Genomic DNA, 24,697 nt, shown 5'->3' on the forward strand with positions numbered 1-24,697 from the left:
AATATTCCAGTAGATTTACAATTTGCCTGATATTATTCTTCATGTATCTCCCAGATATGAAACCAGTTTGATCATCATGTATATAATGTTGCAATATCTGCATCAATCTATTAGCCAAAATTTTTGCAAAAATTTTGTAATCCACATTCAACAAGGAGATAGGTCTATAATCTTTAAGTTCCAAAATTTCTTTGTCATCCTTCGGTATCAGAGATATAAAGGCTCTTGTCCAGGACTGAGGTATTTGTTCTCCCAACATAATTCTATTGAATAAAGTTTTTAAAGGTTGTAACAATATAGCTGACAATGACTTATAATAAGTTGCTGTTAAGCCATCCGTCCCAGGAGCTTTACCAACTTTCAATTGTTTAATTGCATTTAGAATTTCATCTGTTGTAATCTCATCATCCATATCCAGTATTATTTATTTGACTACATGGCTTCATTCATTGCCTCTTTCTCCATTATGTAGATCCAAAACACCCTAAAACAGGACTTTGACTATAAAACGTTGAGCACACATATATAAACTCTAGTTCGTTGAGATAGGGCAGACATGTCAAACTCGCGACGTCATGTGACTTCGCACAATGTATCGGGACGGTTTTGCCATTGCCGGCAATGGGGTGGGCGCGGCTTCCAATATTGACGCGTCCGGCCCACGGGCCGGCAGTTTGACACCCTTGAGATAGGGTAAAAGTAGCAGCCCACACAGCTTGCTGTAATGATCCCATGTCAAGCCCCCGCGGGCTCGACATGAATGGGCGGGGGGAGGGGTCGAGGACGACGTGCGGGGCGGCAAAGGAGACCAGCGGCCGGCGCCGTTTTACTGGGCAGCGTGGGTGCCAGCTCCGTGGGCGTCCCAACGACCAGCTAAGCAGCGCCAGCTCCGTGGGCGTCCCGACAACCAGCTGAGTGGCTCCAACTTCTAGCCGCCGAACAGCTGATGGGCGCGAGGCCGCGTGGGCATCCCGATGAACAGCTGAGTGGCTCCGACTCCTGGCTGCCGAACAGCTGATGGGCGCGAGGCTGCGGCAGGGAGCTAGGGGACGATGGCGAGGCCTGAAGCTGAGAGGCTCTGTCTCCCAGCCGCCAAACAGCTGATGAGCACGAGGCCTGAACCACATCCAAACGGCACAGGGACGTGCACGGGACCGGAAGGCTGCAGCGCGTCTTTCCCTGCCATATTAAGGCCACGCATACCGGATGCTGGTTTGGGGGGTGGGGGGGTGGGGCCGGTTGGATGATCTGTATATAAGGCGCTGGGAGGCGGTTGCTCCCAGCGCTGACTTTGATAGCTGTTTACTTGCCTAAACGCATGTCAGAAGTTCCTTGATTAAATCCCGCCACCTGTGAACTTGTCGACTCGTGTCTTCTTGCCAGGGGTGTGGTAAGGATTTCTGACAGAAAGTCAGTGCTCCCTTTTATTTATTATTTAAAATATGGGAGAAAGAGGCGTTCGCTGTAAGGTGGGCAGTGGCAACATGGCAGCATTTTCTGGAGGGGGCCAAAGAACCGTTCGAGGTATGGACGGACCACAAGAACCTTGAGGCCCTCCAAACGCCTCAACGCCTATCTCCAAAACACGTACGCTGGGCACAATATTTCCAGCAGTTTCGATTTCAACTCAAATACGTGCCTGGGGGAAAGAACTTCTTAGCAGACGTCTTATCACGAATGCCACAGTACAATAGCCGGAGGGAGGAGGTGGTACAAGCCATCATGCCTCCTGTCCAGCAGTCAGCCGCCAAAGTGGTTACGCACAAACCAGCAGAGGACCTGGTGCAGGAGTTACAAAGCACAAACCAAAGCGACCCCTGGCTGTTGGGGCATCTGGCCTTGTTGACTAGGAGGGAGGGGTTGGCATGGAAGAGGGATAAGATCTACATCCCACAGGCAACAAGGGCTAAGGTGCTCCGACAGTGCCATGACGTCAAACAGGCCGGCCACTTTGGGTTCTTGAAAACCCTGCACCTGGCAAGACGCCAGTTTTGGTGGCCAGGGATGAAGGTGGATGTAGAGGCATACGTATGGGACTGTCCTGTGTGCGCCACCACTAAGCCCCATACGGGGAGGCCGCCTGGGTTGTTGCAACGAGTAGCGGATCCTACCCGACCATGGGAGAATATAGCCATGGACTTTGTCGTGGAGTTACCAGAAAGCCATGGCTGTACAGTTATATGGACAGTCATCAATCTCTTCTCGAAGCAGGTCCACTTCATCCCGTGCAAGGGGTTGTCGTCTGCACGAAAACTGGCCAAACTGTTCATAATGCAGGTGTATTGCCTGCACGGGGTGCCCCGACAGGTCATCTCCGATCGAGGTGTGCAGTTCACTGCTCACTTCTGGCGGGAGTTCATCCGCTCTATTGGATCGTCCCAGGGGCTCGGCTCAGCCTTCCATCCCAGTACCAATGGGGTGGCCGAATGGGCTAATGCAATGGTGGAGCGGTACCTGAGATGCTACGTCTCCTACCAGCAGACAGATTGGGCTGATTTACTACCATTTGCCAAGGTGGCATATAATAATGCAGTCCACAGCAGTACCGGTTTCACCCTTTTCCGGGTGGTACATGGGGTGGAATTTGTCCCGATTCTCGAATGCCCGCAGGGGGACCTCTCCCCCTGTCAACCCCAGGAATGGATGGACCGCATCCGGGAGGTTTGGGATACCGTAAAGAGAGCTCTGCTAAAGGCAGAGGAGGTTTCAAAGGTGCAGGCCGATAAGAAACGGGCACCACAAAAACCCTTTCGGGTGGGGGACATGGTGTACCTCTCAACCAAATACTTGCACCTAAATATACCGTGTAAGAAGTTGGGGCCTAAGTTCATAGGTCTGTTCCGGGTGACACAGGTCATTAACCCGGTTGTGGTATGGCTGCAACTTCCCCCCCTCTTAGGGAAGGTGCACCTGGTATTCCATAGCAGCCTGTTGAAACCGGTGACAGGGTCCTCCTTTAGACACCTAGAACGGCCACCAGGTCCTGTTGTGGGGGACCGCTACGAGATCCAGGAGCTGCTCGACTCCCGCACCCACCGAGGTCGTTTACAATATAGTGCGGTGGAAGGGGTACCCAGTAACGGAGGCCTCCTGGGTGGGGGAAGCGGACATAGATGCCCCTCGGTTGCTGCGGCATTTCCATCGCTGGTATCCTCATAAGCCAAAGGGGGGTGGGGCTGTATCCATCGCCACAGCTGATGCTTAACCACCTGTTTCTCCTTGCCTTCCAGGAGGAGCCCTGGTAGAGGGGGCTGCCTGTCAAGCCCCCACGGGCTCAACATGAACGGGCGGGGGAGGGGTCGAGGACGACGTGCGGGGCGGCAAAGGAGACCAGCAGCTGGCACCGTTTTACCGGGCAGCGTGGGTGCCGGCTCCATGGGTCTCCCAACGACCAGCTGAGCAGCTCCAACTCCTAGCTGCCGAACAGCTGATAGGCGCGAGGCCGCGTGGGCATCCCGACGAACAGCTGAGCGGCTCCGACTCCTGGCCGCTGAACAGCTGATAGGCGCGAGGCCGCGGCAGGGAACCAGGGACCGATGGCGAGGCCTGAAGCTGAGAGGCTCCGTCTCCCGGCCGCCGAACAGCTGATGAGTGCGAGGCCTGAATCACATCCAAACGGCGCAGGGACACGCACGGGACCGGAAGGCTGCAGTGTGTCTTGCCCTGCCATATTAAGGCCACGCATACTGGATGCTGGTTTGTTGGGTGGGGATGGGGCAGGTTGGAGGATCTGTATATAAGGCGCTGGGAGGCAGTTGCTCCCAGTGCTGACTTTGATAGCTGTTTACTTGCCTAAACGCATGCCAGAAGTTCCTTGATAGACCACCTGTGAACTTGTCGACTCGTGTCTTCTTGCCAGGGGTGTGGTAAGGATTTCTGACATCCCAAAGGAAACATTTATGTGTGTATGTATATGTATGCATGTATATATGTATATTTATTTAAAAGATGTGTATGGCCACCCATGTTATATAAAATAACTCTGGGCAGCTATTTATTGCTAGCAATTATGTAAACAAACCCTTGTACATATGTCCATCCAGATCACTGAAGTAGATCTGGATAGAGGATGAGGAACAAAATACTTACAACAGCCCCAGTGGGTCCGTGAGCACCTCTCTCGCCAAGTTTGCCAGGTTCACCCTAGAAGAGGATGGGAAAAAATGGATAGAGGCTGGGAGTTATTTCAGGGAGAAAAATCAATGACTTTCATTTCAGTCTTCAATATTTCTCCATGCTAGGGCAGATCTAGGATACTCGGGTCCAGTGTTTATTACTTAAGCATACAGTATATAAATATATATACTGGGCTTCTGAAAGGCAACTTTCTTTTACACAAACAGACTATTATAGTATATAGGAATGACCTTGGGATACAAGAGAAAGAGTCACAGCCTTGGCAATGGTCAGATAAGAGGCAACTGAGTTCACAGAAGGAATGGGTGATTCTGTTAATGTAACCTTACAATAAAGATAGAACTGGTACTCCTGGATGTGCTTCTTATCTGGATGACCTAAGAGGGCTGACTCAAAAAGATTTGTTTATTATTTAGCAAGTCTTCAATATCACTAGTATTCCATTTTCATTTGGAAAAACAACCTGTTTTATCAACAACTTCCTCTCTCCAATTCACAGTCTAAAGCACGGGTGTCAAACTCGCTGTGTCACGTGACGTGTCACGACATATCGTGACTTTTTTCGCATTGCTGGAGCTGGGGTGGGTGCAGCCTCCACATGATGCAACTGGCCCACGGGCTGGCAGTTTGACACCCCTGGTCTAGAGTGATGTTTACAATGAACTGAAGCCAAATAGATCTTGAAATAATCTATTTCATGTGTATTCAAGTACAGTTAATGCTTCTCTCAATATATCTATTTATACTTCAAATAGTTTGTTACTGAATATAAAGTTGTAATCATTAAAACAATCATGAAGGCCTCTCAGAAAATTGATTAACTAGGGGGTTCTGATAATGACAGCAAGATCTGAAAATCACAGAGAAACTCTATCTATATGGTCACTAACAGATGAGAATGATTTGATGACATGTAGTCAATAGTGGTAAACTGGCTCAATAGTGTCTGAAACAGTACTCAACGAGTAGTCGTTAATGGTACTACATCTACATGGCACATGTACATGTATCTACATGTACATGGCAGGAAGTAAGCAGTGGGGTACCACAAGGTTCCGTCTTAGGCCCAGTACTTTTCAATATCTTCATCAATGACTTAGATGAGGGAATAGAAGGGGAATTCATCAAATTTGCAGATAACACTAAGCTGGCAGGAATAGTCAACACCCCAGAAGACAAGCTCAGGATCAAAAAAGATCTTGACAGACTTGAACAATGGGCCCTATCCAACAACATGAAATTTAATGTGGAGAAAAGCAAGGTTTTACACCTAGGCAGGAAAAACCAAAGGTACAAGTACAGATTAGGTGAAACCTGGCTCAAAAACAGTAACTGTGAGAGGGACCTTGGTGTCCTAGTGGATGATCACTTAAAGATGAGTCAGCAGTGTGCGGCGGCAGCCAAAAAAGCTAATACAATCCTTGGTTGTATAAACAGAGCAAAATCACGTGAAGAATTAGTACCGCTTTATAAATCCTTAGACCACACCTGGAATACTACATCCAGTTTTAGTCACCACATTACAAAAAAGATGTTGAGACTTTGGAAAAAGTGCAAAGAAGAGCAACACAATTAAGGGCCTGGAGACAAAAACATATGAAGAACGGTTGCAGGAATTGGGTATGGCCAGTCTAGAGAAAAGAAGCACTAGGGGTGACTTGATAGCAGTATTCCAGTATCTGAGGGGCTGCCACAAAGAAAAGGGGGTCAACTTATTTTCCAAAGCACCAGAAGGCAAGACAAGTAACAATGGATGGAAACTAACCAAGGAGAGAAGCAACCTGGAATTAAGGAGCAACTTCCTAACAATGAGGACAATTAACCAGTGGAACAGCTTGCCTTCAGAAGTTGTAGGTGCTTCATCACTGGAGGTTTTTAAGAAAAGACTTGACAGCTACCTATCTGAAATGGTATAGGGTCTCCTGCTTGAGCAGGGGGTTGGACTAGAAGACCTCCAAGGTCCCTTCCAACTCTATTGTGATTGATTGATTGTCAATATAGCATATACATGTGGATTATTTGTGCAACCAGTTCTGAAATGAAATTTACTTTTATGGTAACCATCTGGAAAATATTCTCAGTGACATAAACCAGGAAATAAGTCAGAAGGGCAAATAGAGGGAGGTATAATATAGCCATCAGCTGCCCTTATTTCAGAAGTACATATCCACTCCGGGCCACCCCAACAATGCCCTTGACGTGATGACCCGGTGTCTGGAGGCCGTGAGGGTCTGGATGGGGAGGAACAGACTCAGGCTCAACCCGTCCAAGACCGAGTGGCTGTGGTTACCGGTGCCTCGGCATAGTCAGCTGATTCCATCGCTGACTATAGGGGGCGAAACTTTGGCCCCCTCGGAGAGGGTACGCAACTTGGGTGTCCTCCTGGATTCGCGGCTGACGCTGGAAGACCAGTTGTCGACCGTGACCAGGGGGGCGTTTTATCAGGTTCGCCTGATTCACCAGTTGCGGCCTTTTCTGGACCGGGACGCCCTANGGTCTCCTCAGGGTGCCGTCGGCCAGACAGTGCCGGCTGGCGACCCCAAGGGGGAGGGCCTTCTCTGTGGGAGCTCCCACCCTCTGGAATGAACTGCCCCCAGAGATCAGGGTCATCCCTGATCTCCCTTCCTTTCGCCGCGCCCTCAAGACTTGGTTATTCCAGCTTGCAGGACTGGCCTAGGGTAATTTTTAGAGGGCTTTTAATTATATTTTAAATTTGACAATATTTAAATATCTCTTTTAATTAATTTTAAATTTGTATTGTTATTTATGTATTTTAATTGATTGTCAGCCGCCCTGAGTCCTACGAGGAGAAGGGCGGGATATAAATCCAAATAATAAATAAATAAATAAATAAGTAGCACTGCAGGTAGTCTTTTTAGAAAGTTGCTCCTTGAAGAATTGAAAGCTGTGGTTCTGGTGTCATTGCTTTTTCATGGGTTGAGTGCTAACTAGGCTGGTCATTTGAGGGAGAAAAGTAGATGTCATCCTTTTATTTCACCCATAAAGCATGTGATTCAGGAAGTAAATAGAAGTGTTACTTACAGCAGAACCTTTAGGTCCAGGGAATCCCATCACACCAGCTTGACCTCTTGCACCAGGTGGACCTGCAGATCCAGGGCGACCATCTTGACCAGCAAGGCCCTACAAAGAAAAGGAAACAATAAGCCCATTTAAAAAAATGGGTTTTCTTTTGCAAAATGTAGGAGCAATCCCAGTAAGCTCTCTCAACACTTACAGCAGGTCCAGTCTTGCCATCAGGACCAGGACTACCAGGGCTACCAGTCAGACCCTAGAAAAGAAAAGAAAAAAAGGAAGAATATTTGTGAATTGGGAAAGATGGTGTGATGGGATGTAATGAGGAGGTGGGAGAGGCTGCATTCTAGAAGAGTAAGAGTTAAATCAGCCCATATATCATGTGTGTGACAAAGAGGGTGAAGACAGGCCCTCCATAATAGTTCACAAAGTATATTGTAGAACAGGGGTGTCAAACTGCTGGCCCGCAGGCCGGTTTCATTATACCGGAGCCGCGCCCACCCCATTGCCGGCAATGGCGAAAAAGCTACGATACGTCGTGCGTCTTCAGTTTGGTAAGATTTTGTCTATAGGAGTGAAACAAAAAAGAATTCAGCTTGGAAGAATTACCATATGTCATTTCAGGGGTTTGGGCCTGATAGATGGGGAAACTGTGACTATGTTATCCTTGCCACTATATTACACAGTCTCATTTTTATGCTATAGAAGCTTCTATAATGTCACAAAGATAGTGGGCTATAACTTTTAAATTGCACAAGTTAGACTAGACTTCATATGCTTTAAGGCAATAAAAGTACCTGTTCAGTGCTTTTTTTGTAAAAAGAAAAGGTGCCGGAACTCACACATGTCATACAACCCGCCTTGCCTACCCTGCAAGGTTCCATCCAAAAAAGGTGCTGGAGCTCCATTCTGGGCGTTCTATGGCAAAAAAAGCCCTGTACCTGTTAAAAACTTTAAAATCCTAGTTTTCTGTTTTAAAACACGCAAACTTTTATATAAGCTGTATTTTGTAAGAATCCCTGACTGGGCATTTCTTCTGTGGAAGAAATATGCCCTGCACTTTAAGGGTTTCTTCTGTAGCTTTTGTGTTCAATTGTGTTTTGACTATGTTTGTCTCTCACTTCCTTTCAATCACCTTCAATTGTGCAGGCTTTTTGAATGATCAATAAGTTTAATCCATGGTCATCCAAATGAGTAATGTTTTGATCAGAGGATGAAGAGTCATTTTAAAAAACACCAAATGGAAAAGCATCATTGGTTTATCTTAATATTTTTCACGAATGAAGGCAAATATATGTGTCCCAGGATAATGTTGCAGGATCCAATCAGGGTCAGTCACCAAGAAGTACAGGTAGTCCTCAACTTACAACAGTTTGTTTAGTAACTGTTCAAAGTTACAACAGCACTGAAAAAAGTCCCTTATGACCATTTTTCGCAGTTACCACCTTTGCAGCATCCCCATGATCATGTGATCAAAATTCAGATGCTTGGCAACTGGTTCATATTTATGACTGTTGCTCTGTCCCAAGGACATGTGATCACCTTTTTGCAACCTTCTGACAAGCAAAGTCAATGGGGAAGCCAAATTCACTTAACAACTGGGTTACTAGCTTATTAACTGCAGTGATTCACTTAACAACTGTGACAAGAAAGGTCGTAAAATGGGGCAAAACTCACTTAACAAATATTTCACTTAACAACAGAAATTTCTGGCTCAATTGTGGTTGTAAGTCGAGGACTACCTGTATTTTTAGTATTAATTCATTGTTGCTTTGAGGTTTTATGTTAGTTTGAATGGATTAATACATGGACTGATTTGATTAGGATTAGGGTATCCTAAGAGGGGATGATGATAATGGTAATATCTTAAAATATTTCCCAATGAAATAGGGACAACATGCAATAGAGAGAGGTTACAGTGACAGTTTTGTCTTGAAGTGAGAGCTAGGAAGCAATTTATTCACCATAACAGAATCTAAGAGCTAAACCATTGGTAGAGCAACTTGATTTCTAAATCCTAAATTCAGATTGCAGCTGGTATATTTGACTTCATAATCTTTTCTACATTAAAGTTTATCACTCCTGGAAAAAATGGGGTTGTGAAAAAGGATGATTTGTGTGTGTGTGTCATTCCCAGTGTCCTTTCAGTGCTGTTTCATTGCTGATTATTTAAGGCACGGGTGTCAACATCGCTGCATCACATGGCATGTCGCGACATGTCACGACTTTTTTCACATTGCCGGAGCTGGGGTGGGCGCGGCCTCCTCATGATGCAACCGGCCCATGGGCCGGCAATTTGACACCCCTGATTTAGGGTCTTGATTTTCCTTTTTTCTTTTTTCCAACCAACAAAATCTCACCTGGAAAATGCATTCATATCATAATGCTAAACGGTCAATCAGATCATGTTATATGATTATACCAAACACCAATCCAAAAGGAGCCAAAGTTTTCTGGATTAGCATTGCCTTTGTTTTCATGAGTAAAAATATTTGCTCTACAGTAATTCATATATGCCCAGAAATGTAACTAAAATAGAGCAATAAAACCACTGCAAGGAGCTTAATTCCTTTTAACCTAGTCCTATTTATTTCTCTGCTTCATTATCCTATGAGTGAAATGAGATAGTTAAAAATAACCTTGCTACTAATTCACTTAATTGGGGAAAGTGGATTACTTTGCATATGGTAAAATCCCGAATTACTGTTTATGACAGTGTTTCATATAATAAAGAGGAAACTAGGTGATATATCAATGTGCTTCATTACTGTAGGGCCTAAATGCTGCACAGGGATGGACAGGGGTGGTAGAATGTGCCCCATTCCCCACTGTCTAGGAGCCCATGAGGCAGTATGTGAATATCTCCCATGGTAAGCTTGCCATTCGCTTACCTTGGCTCCAGGAAGACCAGGCTCACCGGGGCGTCCAGCTTCACCAGGAGATCCTTTAGGTCCAGCAGGGCCAGGAGCTCCACGTTCACCAGGAGGTCCCTGGAAGAAGGAAAGGCATCAAGAAAAGCTACTAAGAGCAGGTAAATCCTAGCTTTCTTTCATTTCTCCCCAGTTTAAGAGGCCTCTGTCTGATATTAGGACTATGAAAAGTGTATCTAAGAAGGAAAGGATATGCCTGGTGTAGCAATGGATGGCTTCAGCTGCAGATATTATACATGTTCATGAAAACAGGATCTGAGGGGCTTCCGGTGGTGACAGGCTGCATCGCATGGCGGCTTTTGTTAGCCGCCCGTCTGGGAGCGCGTCAAAGCCTGAAGAGACAGCGTTCGCCAGCTGTCTCTCGGCTCGGAACCTTGTCCCTCGGGCAAAGAGGGGGGGGTGAGCAAGTCCGGATAGGGCTCGAGCTTCCTCTCACCCCGGTTTTGTTATAATCGGGGTTGAGAGATGCTAGCTCGCCCGGAGTCTGGACGGTCTCCGCGCCTCATGACGCCTTCGCTCCTATCCATTTGGAGCGAAGCCAGATGCAGCTCCCACCTCTGCTGTTGGAAGGTATTTGCATTTAAATTTTAAGCAGACGGAACTAAACAGGAGGTTTGGATTTACAGTGGACTGTTTGTGACTTTGACTTTGAAATATACTAGCATCTTCTTTATTTTGTGATGATTTAAAGTGAGAGAAAATGGCTGCGGACTTGCCGTTTCTCTGGAATACTTTCGTGTTTTTTTTTACTTTCACTCTTTTTTTGGCTACTGATTGGAAAGAGATACACTGTTGCTTCTCTGGCTCTGGAAAGTTTTAGCTGCAATGAATTTGTGGTGTATACTGGTTGGTGATATTAATACTGCTATCCTTTTGGATTAATGAAGTATATTTAAAGAAATTTGGAGTTTTAAAATGGCTGCGGATCTGAGGAAAAAAAAAAGAGTGAGAAAGAAATTTTTTTTTTTCTGGTCGCTGAGTGGAATTTACTGAAAATGTCTTTATCTTTTACTATGAGTGACTTACAGAATGTCTTGAAGCAAACAGTCAAGCAATATAGTGTGGAAGTTAAAGATCTTTGTCTTAAGAGATTGGAAGAATCATATGGAACTGTGGCATCTGCTCTCCAGAAGTTTATAGTTCCAGATTGCATAGAGCAACGGGTGGATAAAGTATGTGAAGAGGTTGAAGAAGATGTCATGGAAATATCCCAAAATGATATGCTATATTATGGAGATTTGGTAAGTGAAAAGTTTGAAAAGCTGGGAAAAGAAGCGGTAACAGATTTGGTTATGGTTCGGGTGTACCTCCCTAGTGAAATTTTGAGAAAAAAAAGTTTATATAGAATCCATTTATGGGTCGTGCATCAGAGAAAACCAGCTGAAGATGTTGCTGCTTGTGCCTTTGAAAGAAGTTTACAGGCGTACTACTTGCAAAAATTTTGGACACGTTATAAAATGTAAAAGGTGGAAAATGTATTGATTATCAAGGTTGATTTTGTATCAGTGATGTGAAAATGAATGAAACTGGGGGGAGATGCAAAATGGAGAGCTGGGTTAGAAGGATTGTTTTTGAAGCTCATATTTTAAAAAAAAAATCTGGATTAGCAATATAAATAAGAAGAATGAATTTATATGATGTTTTAAAGTAGATGATTAATGTTATATAATTATATTATTTTAAAGGATTTAATTTTTGTATTTAATGGGAATTTGGAGGTTTTAAAATGGCTGCGGATCTGAGGGAAAAAAAAGAGAAAGAATTTTTTTTTTCTGATTGCTGAGTGGAATTTACTGAAAATGTCTTTATCTTTTATTATGAGTGACTTACAGAATTTTTTGATGCAAGCAGTCAAGCAATATAGTGTGGAAGTTAAAGATCTTTGTTTTAAGAGATTGGAAGAATCATATGGAACTGTGGCATCTGCTCTCCAGAAATTTATAGTTCCAGATTGTATAGAGCAACGGGTGGATAAAGTATGTGAAGAGGTTGAAGAAGATGTCATGGAAATATCCCAAAATGATATGCTATATTATGGAGATTTGGAAAGTGAAAAGTTTGAAAAGCTGGGAAAAGAAGTGGTAACAGATTTGGTTATGGTTCGGGTGTACCTCCCTAGTGAAATTTTGAGGAAAAAAAAGTTTATAAAGAATCCATTTATGGGTCGTGCATCAGAGAAAACCAGCTGAAGATGTTGCTGCTTGTGCCTTTGGAAGAAGCTTATAGGCTTACTACTTGCAAAAATTTTGGATACGTTATAAAATGTAAAAGGTGGAAAATGTATTGATTATGAAGGTTGATTTTGTATTAGTGATGTGAAAATGAATGAAACTGGGGGGAGATGCAAAATGGAGAGCTGGGTTAGAAGGATAGTTTTTGAAGCTAATATTTTTTTAAAAAATCTGGATTAGCAATATAAATAAGAAGAATGAATTTATATGATGTTTTGAAGTAGATGATTAATGATATATAATTATATTATTTTAAAGGATTTAATTTTTGTATTTAATGGGATTAAGATATGATTATAATTGAGAAATGGTAAAGTTTAATTTTTAGATATTTGGATTGAGGGAAGATGGATAATTATATTATGAGTTTTGGTGTTAAAATAGAGTATAATTTTNTAATGGCATTGTATTAATAAGAGGATATACTCGGCTGGTACCCCAAGTTGCACTCGATGAGGTGGTTAAGAAGGCGGAGGGGATGTAGAGAGGTGGTAAGAAAAGGAGGAGAGGTTGTGGGTTTAGGGGGAGGAAGGAGAGGTAAAGTGGATGAGGGTGGAGGCAAGGCGGGGACTGCCGAGTGTATCCGAAAATGTTTGGAGTATTTTTATTGTTTGTTGGTGTACATAGATGCATCATTTGTATTTGTTGTTTTAATTGAAAAATTAATAAACATTTCTATTATAAAAAAAAAAAGAAAACAGGATCTGAGGCAAAGCAAACCTCAAGGCGCTATCAAAAGTCCAAAGCACAACCTGAGCAAGAATTGTAATACAGCCTGTAGTTTAGGCAAACAAACATGCATAAGTTTGAAATTCTCTACCTGATGTGTACTTGGGGAATTCTAATGTGAGGAAGGGACAAAACATGAGACAGAAGAAAGCAATATGGACAGGGAGGAGAAAGCATGAAAGAAATGAAAAGAGACATTGAAACTGCCTTCCAGGCAAGATCTGATTATTACAAAAAAGCACAAGAAAGTCCCTGGAGAGTTCAGTGAAGCAAAATGTATGGGAAAACAGGGATCTTATTTACATTATTCTTTGGCACCCAGGAGTGATAGCAGAGTACCCAGGACTATTAGACAAGAACTAGGTGTGATAGCAGGTGTTAGCAGTCCCACTAAGAATAAGGACCCTAGAGGTTTGCAAAACAGGCTCTAATACCATTCATACGGATAAACATTCCTACTTTTAGTTAAGTGAGGTCAGCCCCATCCCTACTGAATTGCCTCAAAACCTGGTTAGGTCATCAGGTCTGGAGGCCTAAGGGGATGGTTGAGATACTAAAGTGGCTCCATTGTTATTAACATCTGCTGTTCTCTCTTAGCTTCGTGGTTTTTATTCTAAACATTTTTTAAAAATAATTGTCTTTTATATATTAACTTTTTGCCATCTTGTTCCATGCCACCAAGAGTCACTTTTTTATGAGATAGGTGGCCCTCTCTGTATATCTGACAAAAAACTACCCATCCCTCTTAGCTCCTATAAATCCTCACAGTACTATTCAACTCCTTCAGACAACATTGAAGTGTTAGGGTTATAAAAAGGATGTGGCAAGGAAGACCTTCATTTTTTCCTTTTTTCTAGGCAATAAGAACCCTGAATATCTGAGTTTCAGTATGACACAAACTCATTGAACATGATCTTGAGCAATTTGCAGCCACAAATGTGGATACCTATATATTGGTACTTCTAAAGAAATTATTACTGTTTTAGATGTGGTTTCCTTTTGGCTAGCCTATACAACTTGGAAGGGTGGGGCAAAAAAATCAAAGGTTGTATTTTGATAATCAGAAGTCAGCTCCAGACATAGAAAAATATACAACCACTAAGATATCTAGTGTCATGTCTTATATATTAAATCTGGACAGCCCATAAGAGATCAAGGGAACCTTTAGCTATTTCTAGCAGGTATCACATTTTAAAATGTTCATTTAGTGTTCTGACTCCAGAAACATCCCCCACCAATTAACCCAAGTGCTTCTCAGTCAATAGTTGAGATACCTATTTGAGGTGGGGTGGGGTGGTATTTTTACATCTCTTATAAAAAAATTAGCTCCGAGACTACAACCCACCTTGGGACCAGCAATGCCATCAGCACCAGGGAAACCACGGCTTCCAGGAGCACCCTGTGACACAGGATTAAGAAAAGAAGTTAATATTACATACCCATTATTGCTACCAAGTAACCTACAAAGAGATCCGTCCTCTCAAAATGCCAATATGGGGTCATTTATTTTTCTGTGACTAGAAAAAGACAGTCGCAACAACTTTAATAACCAGCATTCTGCTAGAAAGGACACAAAGTTGAAAGGTAGAATCATCACTAAATGCCAAACTCAGATTCAGGAGGATATCCTTCTCTCAAGAATTATAATTCAGTTCCCTGATTAGAGTCAAAAGCACCCATTTGTCATTTTGCCTGTTGCCTTAAATTAGCACATATGTCTTGCGAATAAAGGAAAGGCTATAAAAAGCCATTGTCCTGTAGAACAAAACGCTTAATATCTCCCAACCTATTACCAGAGGAAACAGTAATACCCTACTTTAATTTAGTTTCATTTGAAATGTTGCAACACTCCTTGGATTATGGATGAATTTTCCCCATGAGAACATTCCTCTGACTTATTAAAATTAGTTAAATCTTCCCACCTAGCCTACTTAAATTTCATCTGTAATTTACAATAGCTTAGCAATTCCCAACCAATATTATGAACCTGTAAGACAGATGCACCTTTCTGCACATGTTGGTCTAAATTTGTCTTGGTACCCAAAGCTTAACAAATAACATTGTTACATACACGTTCACCAGCAGGTCCAGGCAATCCAGCAGGTCCTGGCTCACCACGGGATCCTCTCTTGCCTTCCTCACCAGGTGGACCAAGGGGGCCTTGTACACCAACGGGACCCTAGAAGATAAAGTGAAGGATATAGGTAAGTTTGTGGGAGAGGTAAAATAAAATCATAGAAGAAATAAAACTACAAATGGATTTACATGAAATACTTACGGGTTCACCTTTAGCTCCAGCGTCTCCTTTGTTTCCAGGAGCACCAGGTTCACCCTAAAGTTATTAAGAAAAGACAAAAACATACAGTAACATATCTCATTCAGTGCAGAAAATTCAACAGAGGATTTGCCTTATTTTATATCTTGGAAGAGAACAAGACAATATTAAGTATTTATTAACCATACAATATAGGGGAACCAGCTGGAAAATGTTTATAAATAATTGGTAGTAGGGAACAGAACTAGGAGAAAGGGATCTGTGAAGATACTTCCCACCATGCTTCAGCTGAAATAAGCATCATATGATTATGATTGGTAAGCTAGAAAAAGCTGGAATAGACAACATCACCACCAGATGGATCTGTAGCTGGCTGGCAAACCATACTCAAAGAGTAGTCCTCAACAGCACTACATCCACATGGAGAGAAGTAAGCCGTGGGGTACCACAAGGTTCCATCTTAGGCCCAGTACTCTTCAATATCTTCATCAATGACTTAGATGAGAGAATTGAAGGGGAACTCATCAAATTTGCAGATGACACCAAACTGGCAGGAGTAGCCAACACCCCAGAAGACAAACTCAGGATCCAAAAAGATCTTGACTAACTTGAACAATGGGCCCTATCCAACAAAATGAGTTTCAATGTGGAGAAAAGCAAAGTTTTACATTTAGGCAAGAAAAATCAAAGGTACAAGTACAGATTGGGCAAGACCTGGCTTAAAAACAGTAACTGTGAGAGGGACCTTGGAGTCCTAGTGGACGATCACTTAACCATGAGCCAGCAATGTGCAGCAGCAGCCAAAAAAGCCAATATAATCCTGGGTTGTATAAACAGAGGCATAGAATCAAGATCATGCGAGGTATTAGTACCACTTTATAAAACCCTAGTAAGATCACACCTGGAATACTGCTGCCAATTTTGGTCACCATATCACAAAAAAGATGTTGAGAGTTTGGAAAAAATTCAGAGAAGAGCAACTAAGATGATCAAAGGCCCAGAGACTAAAACATACGAAGAATGGCTGCAGGACTTGGGGTTGGCTAGTCTAAAGAAAAGAAGAAATAGGGGAGACATGATAGCAGTATTCCAGTATTTGAGGGGCTGCCACAAAGAAGAGGGGGTCACATTATTCACCAAAGCACCAGAGGGCAGGACAAGAAACAATGGTTGGAAACTGATGAAATAGAGAAGCAACCTAGAATTAAGGAGAAACTTCCTGACAGTGAGGACAATTAACCAGTGGAACAGCTTGCCTCCAGAAATCGTGGGCGCTCCATCACTGGAGATTTTTAAGAAGAGGCTAGACACTCACTTGTCTGAGATGGTATAGGTTCTCCTGCTTGAGCAGGGGGCTGGACTAGAAGACCTCCAATGTCCCTTCCAGCTCTATTCTATTCTATTCTATTCTATTCTATTCTATTCTATTCTATTCTATTCTATTCTATTCTATTCTATTCTATTCTATAACAAGGTCAATAATTTTGCAATGGTTATCTTTAAAGCCCACATTTCCATACCATCATATTTCATGTTTTTATAACTATCTCATCTGGTGAACAGATCAGATTATTCTGAAATACCGCACATTTCAAAATGTCAAAAAACAATGTTTGCTGAAAGAGTGGTGTGATCTGGTGCCAAATCAAGAAAGCTGGTGTTCTGTCTAGCAAACTATTTAGAAACTATATTCCCTTCTGTCTTCCTCAAAGTTCACTTTTGGATAACTGGTTACATGAATTTAAATATTGCAATATTAAGCCCATGATGAAGAGGATATGATAACAGAACATTCAAAAAATATATATCCTGATTAATGATATTGTAGAATGGATTCTCTGTCTCTTTTTGTGGCTAAAGATGTTGGTATTTATGCTAATAAGCTGTTCTACCACCCATTTATCACAGGATAGCTACCTGAGAGATGTAGATGTTAGTCTGTACAATATCCTTAAAAACAGAGACATCTGAAATCCATGTGGTCCAACCTAGTGTCCTCTAGGAAGATTGGACTGTCATGCACACAATTCTCATTGTTGACCAATATATAATTCAACATATTCAGGTGACACCAGTTGATAGTTGATAAGGTTAAAGGTGAAGAGCAGTTGGATGGCACTTACGCTATTACCCTTGGGACCAGGAGCACCAGTGGGACCCTGAGGTCCAGCTGCTCCACGAGCACCAGTGAAGCCAGGAGCACCAGCAATACCGGGAGCACCCTAGAAGAGAAAGCAGAGGTTTAGAGAAGTGGCAAATGAAGACAATGACGAGAATAAAGAGGGTTCTTGGGATGAGAAGATACTTACAGGTGCACCTTTGGCACCAGGTTGGCCATCAGAACCAGGATTTCCCTAAAGCAGAGGAAAAAAAAGACAAATAATTACTATATTAGTTCATTGAATGTATAAGTCACATCTTCAGTCTCCTACACTGGGACACCATGTAATAAAATGTCTTCAATATTCACCATTAATCTTGAGAATACTGAAGCACTGTCCAAAAAATAAGTGAATACATTTAAGAGTGCTATTAAAATTAAAAAGTTAAACATTTTTTAATGAATCAGAAGCATGGGAAAAAAGAGGTAATTCTTACAGTGGGGCCAGCCACACCAGCAGGACCAGCTGGGCCAGGCTCACCACGAGCACCTTGTGGGCCTCCACCACCACGAGCACCTTGAGGACCAGTTTCACCCTGTGCAAGAAAAGAGTGAAAATTCCTAAGACTGCAGGTCTCCCAGGGTTGATGTGCATCTTTCTCCCTAGTCAATCCCACTGCATCATGCTTAGTCTTTCCAAGACAATTTTATATCCTAGTCAGTTGTATTATAACACTATCCTAGTTAATCAGACTTCATGTCCTCCCAATCCAGATACCAGGGATCTTAGGTCTTACTCTTGAGACACACATTTCAGACTTTCAAGGCCTGTTCTATGTAATGGAGGACTCTATATAAAGCTTAAAACCTCATTCTTATATTGTTGAACATTGTTGCTACTTTTCAGTTATGCTTTCATTTTACATTATTCAACTAATATTTAAAGTTTAAGATTATTTAAAAGATAAGCCTTATCTTTTCTTGGGCTAGCAATCCCCTTTTTATATCTAAACCTGGGCTTGTGTTTAACTTCAAATATGTCCCCCTTGATTCCTAAAACAAGGAACTCTAGAGGCTTCTCAGCAATGCTAGGTAAAATGGAGGGAGCTTAAAGCAGGAACTTTTTCAAGTTCAGGCATATCATTTCTGTCCATACATCTTTCCTCCAAGGAATGCTTTGTAGCCCACTTGCTAAGAAACAGTAAGATATGGGAGAGATAGAGCTATAGATGCCTTCATCTGTAAAGAAACCCGACAGACATCTCCCCCCAGCTTTATTTCTTAATTACTTTCTTAAAAATAAAGAGAAAAACTAAAAAAATCAGCAGCCAAATTGAACAAATTTAATACTCTCATAACACAAATACATTGCAATGTTAAGGTTGTCAGGCATCTTTCAAGGCTGCTCAAAGTAGCCTTGAACCAGGAGATGGGCAGTAAATAAATTTGATGATGATGATGATGATGACGACGATGACAATAATAATAATAATAATAATAATAATAATAATAATAATAATAATAATAATAATAATAATAATAATAATAGATAGATAGATAGATAGATAGATAGATAGATAGATAGATAGATAGATAGATAGATAGATAGATAGATAGATAGATAGATAGGTAGACAAAAACCCAAATCCCGTATGAACAACCGGCTGACTGTGCAACAAATTAATTTGCAAATTGAAGTTGAACGACTATGGAGGAAGAAATCAATGATTGTACCAATAGTAATAGGAGCCCTTGGAGAAATACCCAAAGGGCTGCCTAGATACATGGAAATCCTGAACTTATTAGACCTGAGTCTCCTGAATTTGCAAAAAACCACCCTACTCGGAACTGCCTATGTACTTAGACGCTACCTTAATAGCTGTTAGGTCCTTGGTTAGGACTTGAACCATTAATTTTTTACCAGTCCCAGACTGCGAATCGAACTGAAGATTAAATCTTAAACAACAACAACAACAACAACCTTAGGACCAGCAAGACCAGGGAATCCAAGAGGACCAGCTGGACCAGTGGGACCCTATGAAAAAGAAGAGATTAAGGGATGATTATAGAACAATTCCATACTGTCCCAAATTAATAGTTCTTAATGCTGCCACATCTATATTAACTTTGGCTTTTGAAATAAGGCAAAGGAAAAATAGACTCAAGGCAAACTCTTGATTAGTAAATGATAGAGAAGTAAAGAAGGAATATCCTCATTCAAGGCAGAGAACTTAGCAGAACAGTCTCCATCTTCTATTAAAGGGTCTCCCCTCTCTAAGAAAAGGATCTCCAGTCATGCAATATGAAGACTTCTTAGGAGAAGCAAATGAAAGTGATACTTACTGGGGGACCGGCAGCTCCAGCAGCACCATCATTACCACGAGCACCCTGTAATGCAAAAGAGGGGCAAGGGCATTTGAATTACCTACAAAACCACATAAGGTATGAAAGAGGATACTTGAACTGACTGCATAAAATACTACTGTATGAATATGTAGCAATTTAAAAGTTCAGAGGAATGTGCTTACAGCTGAGCCAGCAGGGCCTGGACGTCCTCTCTCACCAGGAAGACCACGTGGGCCCTAGTTAGAAGAAACAGGGGGAAAAGTCAGTTAAAAGATACTTTGATCTGGATCTCATTCTTATGCCTTCATCCTTTCCATTAATTTTTATTATATTTAGCATTTATCATACTCTTCCAAAAACATGTTTCTCAACCTTAGCAACTTTAAGATGCATGGACACCAACTCCCAGAATTCCTCAGCCAGCATGGCTAGCTGAGGAATTCTAGGAGTTTAAGTCCACTCATTTTAAAGTTACTAAGGTTGAGAAACATCAATCTACCATATTATTCTAAAAGTGTTGTGTCTTAAGTAAGTTTTAGAAGTTCACTCATTTACTGCGAAGCCATAGGGGTTGTAGAGAGCTATAGGAATTATACTGTCTTATGACTAGGACCTAACACTAACTTTTAAGACCTCTCTTTTCCCAGATATATGATGTGGTCCTTTTTTCTCACTATGTTTTCCTGTTTGTATGGCTCTACTTATACATATATTTAAAAGCAAATGGAATGACACTGTGGACTGTATTAAAATTTGCCCTATTCAAGTACTACTAATACTCAGTTCTATTATGAATTTAGCATTCTTCCTTCTTGATAAAGTCCCTTGTATTCTTCATATCAAGTGTTTTTTCCTTTATATAGGAGATTTATTTAAGGTTGGATTCAGAAATGACTTCTGCATGGTCTTTCAGGTTTGCCTTCTGTTAACAGTAGTGTGGAAGTAGATTATCTTATCTGGTACTCTTTGGCCAGAGTACAACAGGAAGTCCACACTGGCCATCTTTAGATAAGGTAGCCCCATAATTCTGATAATACTTTCTATTCAACTACTGTCTTCTCTGTCTGGGTGTCACCCCACTAAGTAGGACAGACCAGGAAATCAACTCCACATGAAGGATAAAACTACTTTCACTGAGATTGGATGTACCTTGAATCTTGCAAATTTGATTATGCTACCCCTCTCCTCCTTCTTATATCCCAGTGAATTAGGAAGGCATCTGCCTGAGTCACTTCTGAATGTTATCCCATTGAACTGTTTCAGATTCTTTTGCTTAGGTAACAATTCTTGTACATTTTTGTAAAGATAATCTTCCTTCCTCTCTACAGTGCTACAATGGGTCATCCACTTTTCTGGGGTTTCACACAGAAATGCTTGCAATTTCCTGTAGATTTTGCCCCGGACATTCAATTTGCACTGTATCAAAGTACTATGATACAATTAGACTGCTCTTTCTCCATAGTAAAATAAGTTGCTTTGGTTTATGGTATAATTTAAACAAATCCATTGTCCATCTAAATTAGTCCATTGATATACAGCCTATATCTCTTACAGCAATGGATTGAAGAATGATAAAAATATATACTCACTACTTGTCCAGGAGCACCATTTTCACCAGGGCTGCCAGGCTCGCCCTAAAAGGAAAGAAAAGAAGAAATGTCAATACCAGTTGTTAAAATGGAGGGAGGCAGAATTTTGTATAAAATAAAGACATGTACTTAAAATGGACACTGACCTTAGGGCCTGCTGGACCAGGATCACCTTTAGCACCATCAAGACCACTGAATCCCTAAAGAAGGTGGGGATAATATGCATTTATTATTAATGGATAATAAGATGGATTGAGAAAAGAGACATTAGAAAACAATGATAACATTTTACAAGCTATGAGTATTACATTAGAAACATCATTTAAAAGAGTTACATGAGTGAAATGCTAAATGACTTTGGGTATTGTGAGCCCCAGGATGGATGAACTATTAGAAACCACAAATATATACAGTGTCCAATTTTTAGAAACTGGCTAGATATTTTAAAAAATCTGTTTAATGGACTTGTCTACTTGTGTTTTGTATGCTTTTTAAAATAGGGGACATAAGAAACTATGATGCTATAGTACATTCCTAAGTTCACTTGATTATGTGATCAATATTCATGGCCATAATGAATGCCAGAAATTATGAAGTGAAGCTTTCTGGCAATGACCACAAACACTATCAACATTTTGAAAAGTGCAATTCCTAAAAATCTTCAGAAGACATGCATATACAATCTAAGTAGTAATCTAACTTTGGCAGACTCTGAATTGTAGAATTTCTGAGTTATGTTGGATGTTGAATAATTGAAACATGCTTACTCTGTGTCCCTTCATGCCTGGGAGGCCAGCAGTTCCAGGAAGGCCACGGGCACCCTGAAAGAAATAAGCAAGACATTCATGAGAATAAAGGAAGAAAAGAATCATGGCAATTCACCTTTCATCATGTGGCCTTAACCAAGTTACCATTTCAAGACTAACCTCCTACCATGAAACTTATCTATGACAATGAATTGAAAAAAGGGGTTGTTTGATTTCTAAATAAGAAATCAAATATTGCTACCAAAGTGGAGATTTCAATACTTGAGCTTATCTTCTGTAACCCAGTCTTTCAATAGCCCTGATGCATAATGCATATATGTGAGATTCCATTTTTTTTCACAACCCACCTCATTATTAAGGCTTTGTAGTCCCCTTTCTATGATCAAAAGTAGATTTGTGTTTGAGCAGTTGGACAATTCATCATGACAAAACAATTGCTGGCTAACTAACCCATCATTCTTTTCTACATATATGGACAAGACATCTTACCTGTGTGCCAGGAGGACCACGCTCACCAGGACGGCCAGGTTTTCCAGCTTCACCCTTGTAGAAAGAAGGCAGAAAAAAAAACCAAGCTAGTGCTAAAACAATAATAATTAAGAAATCCAAGAGTATTTTTTGAAAAGGGACCTATACTCTTTCATATGCAAAAGAGTTCTTTAAGAATTGCAGAAGCCAGTCAAAAATTATGGCTTGAAGCCTGAGATCTCTGCTCTTGACAATGCAAACAGGAAGTTGAAAGAAAATATAGTGTGCAATAATTAAGAAGGTCTAGCTTGTTCAGTTACATGAACTCCACAAATACCAATTGAGGAATTAGCATCTTAGACTGCCCCTTGGATGGTTTAACACTGCAAATTTTTTATATAAGATAAATGGCAAGACCAAGGATGTAGTAAAATTAATAGTTATCTTTTGGAGATCTGCCATTCATTGCAGTGCATAATAGGAGGACCAAAGAGAACAAGAGAATGTTTCCAAGAAGAAAAATGAGCCCCCCAACTCATTTTTGCTCTTGGTTTCCACTGCTAGACTCGCATTTTTTCAGAAGACAACACAGAACTGCTACATCATGAGTCAGTTGCTTCAAACTTGTAGATTCAGAGAAGCCTTTACGTTTGTCAGATTTGCTTGGAAGGTGTATATTCTATCTGTGGATAATTAGAGAAAAAAGCGGGTGTTTTTATTTTCCAAAGAATGATATAGTCACTCACATCATCTCCATTCTTGCCAGGTGGACCAGCTGGACCACGAGGACCCATTGGACCCTAGATAATTTATTGAGAAAAAAAAGAGGCATTAAAATTAGAACAAATACATATGTGCTCCCATTTATAACCTTGCTGATATCTTAAAGAACAGACTCAAACAGAAGCCTGTCTGTACCGCTCCTCCCCAAGATGGCTGCTGAGGAGTAAGGGGCTTTCTCTTACTCACAATCTACTGTGTTTGCTGCCAGAGCTGGTTCTTTGGCAGTCTTGCCCCCTGGATTTGAAAGGGGGCACTTAGGAATAACCCAAGATGACTTTTGGATAGTTGTGGACCCACTCGGGAGGGGAAATCTTGAAGATCGTAGCTCCTTGTGGGAACAGCTGAAAAGTCAATGGGCATTTACACCTCTTCCTACCAGCAGAACGTTATCGTAAGCATGCCTGGGATTTTTAGGTTCACTTTTTGAACTTTGGTTTTTGTTATTATCTTTAAAGGTTATTTGGTTGGCTGAATGCTGATTTATTTCAACCCTGACTGGATTTTTTCTGTTTTCTTTTTTGATTTCTTTGATTTATTGGACTATTTTTATCAGTTTCTGCTTTTTGTATGGAAACATGGCACGTGACTTTGGATTTGTATTTTATCAATCTGCAAAAACTTTTTGGATCAAAATAGTCATAAAATATCTTCTGTTTTCTTTGCTTCCTCCCTGCTTTGAGCAACAACATATCAGATTACAGAGAGAAGGAGGAGGCTGACACCCAAGGGAGAAAACAGAGTCTGGCTAGCAATATGCAATTTTTAACTGAATTTATTTCTAAAAGGTTGGATGAACTTATAAAGTCTGTGCAAAACATTTTTAAAAAACAGACATTAAATACTTTAAACCTACAAGAAGAACTTGTTTCCAAAGTAGCAGATTCATTGGGAAGAAATATAGACACAGAAATAACACAGATGGTGGAGAACATTGAGAAGAAATGTGATTTCCCAGCTGTAAACTGGCCAGGAAGAAATATAGACTCAGAAATAATAAAGCCAACTCCATACACCTTCCGGAAGCTTAACTCTGCCTTTATATAATAGCAGAGAACTCTCTGGGTGGACAAATGGCAATTTTTTTAAGGGGTTTGAAGGAGAATAGGAAATGGACTTAATACATCTAATTGAGGAACAATTTTATCCAGTGGTGGGATTCAAATATGTGAACAACCAGTTCTCTGTGTGGATGCTGCTTCCAGAAGTCCATTCTGGGCCTGGGCAACAAAAAAATAGCTACCGGTTCTGCCGAAGTGGTGCGAACTGGCTGAATCCCACCACTGATTTTATCTGTTTTTTTGGGGGGAA

At 41.3% G+C, this 24,697-nt stretch overlaps 1 protein-coding gene across 1 annotated transcript in view; it reads right to left on the minus strand.

Annotated features, from left to right (window-relative positions):
- Window positions 1-24,697, minus strand: part of LOC107291014 (collagen alpha-1(I) chain) — a 59,972-nt gene that overhangs the window by 27,411 nt on the left and 7,864 nt on the right. The window contains exons 8-25 of the mRNA XM_015819962.1: window positions 23,353-23,406; window positions 22,628-22,681; window positions 22,139-22,192; window positions 21,518-21,571; window positions 21,372-21,416; window positions 19,965-20,018; window positions 19,780-19,824; window positions 19,418-19,471; window positions 17,934-18,032; window positions 17,645-17,689; window positions 17,459-17,557; window positions 15,339-15,392; window positions 15,132-15,239; window positions 14,406-14,459; window positions 10,062-10,160; window positions 7,373-7,426; window positions 7,180-7,278; window positions 4,090-4,143 (exon numbers count right to left, since the gene is read on the minus strand). Of these exons, the coding sequence (XP_015675448.1) occupies window positions 4,090-4,143; window positions 7,180-7,278; window positions 7,373-7,426; window positions 10,062-10,160; window positions 14,406-14,459; window positions 15,132-15,239; window positions 15,339-15,392; window positions 17,459-17,557; window positions 17,645-17,689; window positions 17,934-18,032; window positions 19,418-19,471; window positions 19,780-19,824; window positions 19,965-20,018; window positions 21,372-21,416; window positions 21,518-21,571; window positions 22,139-22,192; window positions 22,628-22,681; window positions 23,353-23,406 (1,179 nt within the window). The remainder of the gene's footprint in view (window positions 1-4,089; window positions 4,144-7,179; window positions 7,279-7,372; window positions 7,427-10,061; window positions 10,161-14,405; window positions 14,460-15,131; window positions 15,240-15,338; window positions 15,393-17,458; window positions 17,558-17,644; window positions 17,690-17,933; window positions 18,033-19,417; window positions 19,472-19,779; window positions 19,825-19,964; window positions 20,019-21,371; window positions 21,417-21,517; window positions 21,572-22,138; window positions 22,193-22,627; window positions 22,682-23,352; window positions 23,407-24,697) is intronic.

This window comes from Protobothrops mucrosquamatus, unplaced genomic scaffold, assembly GCF_001527695.2.
Source record: "Protobothrops mucrosquamatus isolate PMUCROS unplaced genomic scaffold, P.Mucros_1.0 scaffold1029, whole genome shotgun sequence".
Lineage (NCBI taxonomy): Eukaryota > Metazoa > Chordata > Lepidosauria > Squamata > Viperidae > Protobothrops > Protobothrops mucrosquamatus.